This window comes from Stegastes partitus, unplaced genomic scaffold, assembly GCF_000690725.1.
Source record: "Stegastes partitus isolate 25-593 unplaced genomic scaffold, Stegastes_partitus-1.0.2 Scaffold1259, whole genome shotgun sequence".
Taxonomy (NCBI): Eukaryota; Metazoa; Chordata; class Actinopteri; family Pomacentridae; genus Stegastes; species Stegastes partitus.
This window is the reverse complement of record NW_007578990.1, coordinates 194442-202706: the sequence shown is the minus strand read 5'-3', so window position 1 is coordinate 202706 and position 8265 is coordinate 194442. Positions and strand designations below refer to the sequence as shown.

At 40.3% G+C, this 8265-nt stretch overlaps 1 protein-coding gene across 1 annotated transcript in view; it reads right to left on the bottom strand.

Moving 5' to 3' along the window:
- The window catches only part of capn7 (calpain 7), a 20244-nt gene extending 12399 nt beyond the window's left edge, over nt 1-7845 (bottom strand). Inside the window, exons 1-10 of the mRNA XM_008297934.1 lie at nt 7499-7845; nt 7158-7266; nt 5830-5987; nt 5635-5702; nt 4586-4813; nt 4215-4301; nt 2545-2671; nt 1929-2014; nt 1437-1530; nt 687-833 (exon numbers count right to left, since the gene is read on the bottom strand). Coding sequence (XP_008296156.1) covers nt 687-833; nt 1437-1530; nt 1929-2014; nt 2545-2671; nt 4215-4301; nt 4586-4813; nt 5635-5702; nt 5830-5987; nt 7158-7266; nt 7499-7600 — 1206 coding nt within the window. The 5' untranslated portion in view covers nt 7601-7845. The remainder of the gene's footprint in view (nt 1-686; nt 834-1436; nt 1531-1928; nt 2015-2544; nt 2672-4214; nt 4302-4585; nt 4814-5634; nt 5703-5829; nt 5988-7157; nt 7267-7498) is intronic.
- Nucleotides 7846-8265: the final 420 nt, after the last annotated feature.

Below are 8265 nucleotides of genomic sequence, written 5' to 3'. Positions count from 1 at the left end.
ATCTTCCTCCCTCTTCTATCCCAGCAGACTCAGGGAGATGGCAGGTTCACCTGGATAGGTCACCAGTCTATCACAGGGCTACACTTAGAGACAGACAACCAAGCACACTCACATTCACACCTACGGACAATTTAGAATCACCAATTAACCTCAACATGTTCTTGGACTGTGTGGGAGGAACCATGTTGGAGAACCCACCAACATGGAGACTCCACGCAGAAAGATCCCGAGTGTCCTCACCGGGACGCGAACCGGCGACCTTCTTGCTGCGAGGCAACGGTGCTAACCACCGAGCCACCTTGCAGCCCTTGATAAGAGCTAGTCTAATTTTTAAATGCTAAATCCTAAAGGCTTAATGCTTTCTTCTCTCCTTTACTCTGTGATAACACTGGTCCATTCATGCCTAACAAAAGGAAAACAGATTCAAACAGACACACCTTTAACAGCAGACCTATGTCGTCAACATCCACCACCACTTAATTAATCCTCCAGACTTGTCAAGCCACAAAATGACTTTCAAATTACTACTTAAAAGCTTAAATCATACATTTTGTTCACTACCATTTTAAGAAAATCTCAGCTCTACATTTGTCTTTGTACATCAGATTTTGAATAGTTTTCCTGTAGCAGGTGAAATAACTAACTTAAAAATAGTTCCATCTCCCAGTTTCTCCACTTTTACTCACCGAGTTGGAGCCAGGAAAGTCGTAGCCTCCCATCACCTTCATGTAGGCCTTCTCTATCAGGGAGACCCAGAGCTCGTTCCTGTTGCTGGAGTAAGAGCACAGCAGCTCTCCGTTACGATCCACCGGCAGGTAGTCATCTATGATCACCTGCAACAGGGACAGAGACACGTTGTTGGTAATAGTACAGATGAATTTGGGTGATATTTTAAAAATCCTTATTTGAACTTAGCTGGTTTGTTTGTTGACTCTGTCAGTTTGGTATAAATGTCTATTCTGCCTTTTACTAGATAAATATGAGACATTACAGTATCAGGTCACCACATTATAATTTCTGCTTTTAAAAGACTACGAGGAGAATATATTAAAAAATATCACATCTTTTAATTTTCCAATGGATTTCACATTAAATTCAATAATAAATAAATGAACAATGCATTCAACCAGAGAAAAAAAGCATCTTATACTTTGCATTTTGAATTTAGCTACAAGAAAATACACACTTCTGAATTTATCCGTTTGCACATTCAAGCCCATCCTCACAATTGGATTCAAATTATTCAGACAGCTACAGAAATCATTTTTCCTTGTTATCATTTCTTTACACATGCAATGCAGACTAGATCCCTGCTAGTATCCTCTCTGTGCGCAGAGTGCACACTGATAAGCTGCTATATTGCTCTGTGTGTCCAGCTCTAATCTCTTAGTGTCTTATCAGAACGGATGAACTAGCTGTGGTAATTTGCCTTTTACCTTCCTGGGAACTCCGTTGATGTGAAGCTTGACCATGTACTTCCCACAGGGGTTATACTCCGGTTCCCCTCGTCTGTTCTGAGGATAGATTATGCTGTAACACACAAACACACACACATTCAAAAACTCGGGGTTGAATCAGTTTGTTTTTTTTCCTCTGTACATGAGCTTACATTTGTCTTTATGTATAATGGTTAGAAATCGCAATGCACAGCAGGTATACAGCGTGACTTTGATGGATCACTTTGGCTTTTTATCGAAGTTGTACATCAGGTGCTCCGTGTCGTTTTTGTCAATGTACAGCTGTGTTCTCGTCATCTGCAAAATCCGATCTCACGCCAATATTTACGACTGTTTTGTGATTATGTAAATTCAGTTTGCTTCAGAGGCATTTGCAGTAATAGTTGGACAAAGGCATCAAATGTAAAGCACAAACGGGCACAAAATACTGGCACTCGAAGAGAAAATGCCTGTGGGAGCTACATGCAGTACCTGGTGATGAGTTTTTTGTTGTAGCGCCTCTCATAGGCCGCACTGATGGCAAGTGACGCCACAAACGAACAGTCAGACACCACCGTCTGGAAAACAGGGAATGACGGCATATGAACAAACAAGGTTAATGGGTTAAGACACAGTATAGACAGTACAAACTAATAAAAGGGACGCTGTTGTGCAAAGATACTCCAGAAGCATTCCTCCACTTTAGATGCACAAAAACAGAAAACCCCACACTCAACAGCTTTAATCATATTTAACTGTGTTTAGAATTTTACTACTGAATATTTGTTTATGCTCTTTATTCTTGTCAGAGGGTATTTTAAATGCTCTAACACAAAGTTGCCTATCTGTCATGTTGCGGCGCCACCTACTGGACGGATTTTAACATGAACACGAAATATGACAAATCAGCACTCCCGCTCGCAAAAACACATAACATAGAACTCTTGGGCTTCTATATAAAAAGTTCCAGAGAAGGAAATTATAAGTACGCGAGAGAAATATTTCTTATTTCACACTCAAATGTGCAAAAGCTTACAAGCAAAGCCTGCCACAGACAGACTGAAGAATTAAAGAAGGTTGGAAAACTGAGTCCAGCTGCTCGTCTGACCTGTTTGATGCTGAAGCTGGACACAGACATGATCATCGTGGGGTTATTGCAGATCTCGTCTGGCCGAACCCAGCGGGAGAAGATGGCTTTCTGCTTGGGGGACAATGCCAGTTTTCCAGTTTTGTCCCTGAAAAAAAACAAACAAAAAAACCCCCACACCAACAAAGAGTTAGAATCTGTGTCAAGCTAATACGTTCAGATCAACAGACACCAAACTTCAGCTACAGTACGTTTTGGTCTGCAATTGCTGATGCTATTGGGCCACAGCTCTGGATGTTTAATGTTCTGTGCTGACATGCAAGTGTTTGTTGTACTTGCAAAACCTCTAAAACCACTTATAGACTTCAAACAAAGCCATAGGGTAGGTGACGCATTTCTGGAGCCCCGGGATGAACGGCCATTTCTACAAAAATAGCTTAATATGACTCTAAAAGACATGCGTCACCACAGAACCTTTGTCCCCCTACATGCCTACTGAAGGATTATCAGCTATTAAAACACCATTATATGTAGACAAATTCAATTTCTATTGTGAGCATGACGAGGCTCCATATTTCTCTATGAGCATAAAGACAGGAAAGGCAGATTAAATCAAATAAATGACTCTGTAAAAACAACAACATTTTACCCTGTGTTCCTCTCATTAAGCCTACTCAAAAAGTGTTTTTATCCAACATGCAGAATACATATATTACACATGTGAGGCATGTTCCTGCTGGACCCAGACGTACAGGAGTGTCAACTATACCAGACACCTCCTTTTAAAAACACTGACATTTTTCCCCCCATTATGAGGACACAGCTCATTGGGGGGGTCCCACAGAATAATAAATAGCAAAAGAAAGAAGAGCAGAAGTACATTTAATCTTCAGGCATTCACATGAAGACCACACCCTTTACTCTTACTTAAGCCTGACTGACCTCAGTTCAGGGTTGGGTCATGTCAAGATTATGCTTTATACAGATTTAGTGCAACCTTCACATTCATTTTTATATGAAATGTCATATTATAGCACTGCTCGAACTGAGGCTTCCGGGAGCTCTTAGCAGCCTCATACTGTCATTGTAAGCCATTATGAGTCTGTGTAAGGTAGCTTCTCTGTCCCAGCAGTACACAGAGGTGTATGGAAATCTTTAAAAAGAAAGGTTTGACAGTCACTGTGCATGAGCTAAAGTTAAGGTCCAAGGTATTTGTTTGTGCATGTAATTTCCAACACGGTCTATAAATACTTGAAATATCACTGATTATGTAACGGTGTAAATATTTGACCTTAGTACACACCTTAAGGAAAGTAGCAGAAAGGAAGAAAACAGGAGAAGCCATTTCTTTTGTCTTCTTTACTTCAAACAATCAGAGTGTTATTCTTACTTAAATTATACTTGATGTAAAAATCCATACCTTACTATAAACTAACGCTCAGAAACTGCTGGAATGCAGCATTTTACTGACAGAAAATCACCAAATCGTCAGCAGTCATAAGGTGGTTGATGAGACAATGCCCGTGTATGCAACCATACATCCTGTGTGACCTCCATTTTCCTGCACTGGCAAGACTCCCACTAGTTTGAGGGCTTTATATTTTAGTCTGTATTTTACTGAGCTGATCTGTTCGAACACTGATCAATAAAACAAAACAAACAGAAAATATATACATATAATGCAAACTCACGAGAAAGGTACAGGAAAGGCAAATCGCTCCTTCAGGTCCACACTCATGAAGGGCACATAGGCTATGCCATTGATGGTTGATGTACTCCTGAGAATAGGAACAAGTTCAGTGGAACACAGCAGCTTGAAAACATGTGATTTTTGTTTGTGTGAGTGTAGCAGCAGTTACACCGTGCAGACGCGACACTAAAGTAAAAATATTTCTCACAGTTTTCTGGGAAATCTTTGGTACCCATACATATGATTTCAACTCAGTTTGAGAATTTATAACAAACTGCATTTAGCCTTTCAAGATTGTGTTTTTCTAGGAGTTGTAGGGGACTACAAAGTTTTATTAAAAAGTCTGCCAAGATGTGCAGAAGTTCATCTCACCTGAGCACCTCGATCTCCTCAGACGTGTAGCGCTGACCGTGGGGTTCGCTGGACTGGACTGCCCGGACAGGCTGCGGCTGCGGTCGGTCGTGGAGGCTGAAGTCAGGCCCAAGGGGGAAAAACTGGCGGACTGGTCCCCCAGAATTGGCACCACTGCCGGGCTTGGTACCGGAAGGCCCTGTCTGGCCTGGAGTTGATTTGGCCTGGGATTCTTTAAGACCCTCCGCCCTTACAGAACATAGTGAAGTTTTTTAATTAACTCGGCAAAACCAAGTCAGATCATTCAGACAAAAGGAAAAAGAAACATTTGGAAAACTGGCACAACCATTTATAACAATTTGCTTTCTCTTTTAAACTACTCTATGCAGGTAAATGTAAGACTCGTCAGACTTGTTCAGATCTTTATCGTGCCTATTTTCCAGTGTCCAACACACTGACGTCGATAACTGACTGTTCACTTGCCACCAAATATTTCCACCTCTTGGCAGGTGCCGTTGTATGATCAAAATCAACATTAATGACTTCACCTGTCAGCAGTTTTAATGTTGATCAGTTTACATTGCCATGCATCCTAATATATCTGTTTAACTCCTGCCACCATAAAGACTTTTTTTTTTTTTTTTTTAAATCCTACATATATCCAGACTAGCATTTCTGCTTTATTTATATTACAGGTCATTTGGTCACATAGACGTACACAAAATAATAATCTGTATTATGATTTACTCCTATAGGTGGATGTTGAAACTTTATTTTAAGCAAGGTTTCTCCTTCAGGTTAAATTTGTAGCTTAGAACATAAAATTTACAAATCAAGTAAGTGAAATGAACAGCAAGAGAAATAACAAAAGACCAAAACTATGCAAAACTAAACAAACAAACAATCAAAAAGCTAAATTAAAGCTTTGGCTAAAAGACATCTTGCCTCTGAAATGCTTCTGATCACCAGCTAGAAAAAGTTGGAGCACTGGCACAGCTAAAACACAAAGCAGCCTCTTTGGTGAACATTCTGACGTACAACAAAAAGTCAGCACCAGTTTTCATATTTACCTGTCTAAAGCTTGACGCGCTAGCTGCTTCAGCTTGTTCTGCAGCGCCTGGTCTGATGTCTCATTGGACTGTTGTAAAAACAGAAAAGAGAAACAGATGTGGAAGCAAGCAGGGACGAGAGAAAACCAAATGAAAGTTAGTCACTGTGACTGAGTGATGACAAACAGAGAGAGAGAGGCAGAGTGAGACACCTACTGTCTTAATGCAGAGCTCCACAGCTTGGGTGTACAGCTCAATAGCCTCATCATCATTCCCCTTCTCGTCTTCCTCGAAGGCCTGTGTAACGAGGAAGTGGGCGCGCTCCAGATCCACCTGATGCCGGGACTTCAGCGGGTCGCTCTTCTGTGCCTGGACTGTGGATAAAGGTCAAGGGAAGGTATGGTTAGGACACATGACTGCAATCATCTTGAAGAGGAGCTCTTTGGCAAATGAATGGCTAAATATTACTGTAATAATTCCACTAGCCACTTCCACTAACAACATAAAACAGGAAAATGTGTTTTTACAGCTTTGTTGCATCACAATCATTAAACCACCTTTGGTTAAAATATTCCAAAATTGTAATCATTTGACCAGTGCTGAAGTAGCACTCACTTCAGTTCAGCAGGTTCACCAAGCTAAAACTGATGCAGACGAATACAACAGCAAAGCCTTCATGAAGGTTATAGTGTTTAGTTTTGTTGAAACTGGTTCTAGGCTGTTGGTGTTTATTTCCAGGATGCAGCATATCTTAGGAAAGATTTGGATATTTGGGGCAAAATGAAAAGCTTTGGACAAAAAAATAATAATAAATAAATAACGCAAACAAAGCTTTCTTTTTAACTCACAGGAAACAGCAGGAACATGGAACAGCAGCACACAGCATTAAACGTCACCTACTGGTGGTTCAATAAAAAAGGGACACTCCCATAGTCTGTAGTTACACCCATGTGAACTCACACACAGACACACACCCATAGCGAGAGGCAAGTCACGGAAAAAAGCAGTCAGGCAGCAAGTGAGAAAGTATGTCCTAAGGGCCCATTCAGGAATAATCCTGAACCGTTTTTTAACCTGAACTAACACTTCATTGCCTTAACAATTCAGCTGTATAAAAGCCAATACTTAGTGTCACTGTATTTGTGTATGACTAATAAAATCAACATTTAAAAGACTAAATGAAAGCTCAACATAAACATCTTTGGACAGTGGCCCTCTGTTAGATTTGGCATTTACTGTCTCTATAAAGGTATGAAGCTATAATGCCACCAAGTTTTACAGTGTGAAAACATGCCAGTGTGCATCACTGAGCTGAAACTGTCAAAATACAACAAACTATATTAGTCTTTCCTTTGGCAAACAGCAAAACAGTGTTTCCAGACAGTTAAGGTAGCAAAAAGCAAAATACAGAAAAACTACAAGAAAGCTGAACAGGTTTCATGTTCCTTTAAAACTCTTCTGTTACTTCATTTGTAATTCATACAAAGAGGTTCAGTTGAAGCTATAAAATCAGATCCACTGTCTCTCTTGTCAGGTGAACATACCAGCATTGTGGAGAGCTTGGACTCGATCCAGGTATTCATTCACTTTGTCCTGGATTCCCTCCAGTTTGGACCCTGCCATCCCAGCATATATCAGAGCCTGGGCTGCCTCCTATGGCAAGACATCATGAAAGAAGCAGCAGTTATAAAAAATGACATGTAGCCGTTAAGTACTGGCAATTCATGACACCTTCAGATATTCCTTAGCACATTCTTTGATGTAGTCATGAGTCCATAATGGAAGTGAAAGCAAAATTTTAACTTCTATGTAAGATTAGCTAAATGCTAACTTTGACAGGTAGCAGCTGTTTACACTTGTCAAATGTAAATGTATGGCCACCCACCTTATAATAAAACACAGCCTCGTTATATTTGCCATTCTGGTCATAGGTAACAGCTGTTTTAGCAAATTTGACGCCATCGAGCTCCAGCGCCGTGCAGTCCATGCTGAACAAAACTTGTTGACAGAGTGACGAGCTCCCAGTTAGCCAGCGAACAGGCTAGCTAAGCGCTAGCAACCGTAATTGGCAAAATTAACAAAATGTCTGTCTTTCACTCTCAACGCAGTTCATTCCATCACCTCGGACAAAGCATATTGAAGACAATCCTGAGAAGCGCCCTTGCTCCGGGGTCCAAAACTGGCTAGTTAAAAGTTTGGCTTTACCCTTTGACAAATGACTACAACACAAGCGGACACCAAAACAACCACATCGTTTCCGGGAGATACTGTTCGCGCAGTCGCAGTAGAGGACTCAGGCTCCGCTTTACTGTGTTGCGTTCACGTGCAGTCAGAAACAACTCGTATCTTCTTTTTCGTATTCATAATTTACAACAAATTTTTCGCCTAGTAACTTAAAAAAAAAAAAATCAAACCAAAAAACGTTTTAACAGAATAACTATACAGTTTTACAGAACAACGACAAGAGTAACTTATTGTGTCTATATATATTTATAGTACATGTAAAATGTATTTACTTAAGCATGCTTTATATACATATAGATATTTACAGATTGACATATACAGATGAAAAGACACGGAGCATGTAAAGTTTGAATCAATCTGAAAGCATTACCTGCAAATAAAGAAACAGCATTGTTTTTTTTCAATTTG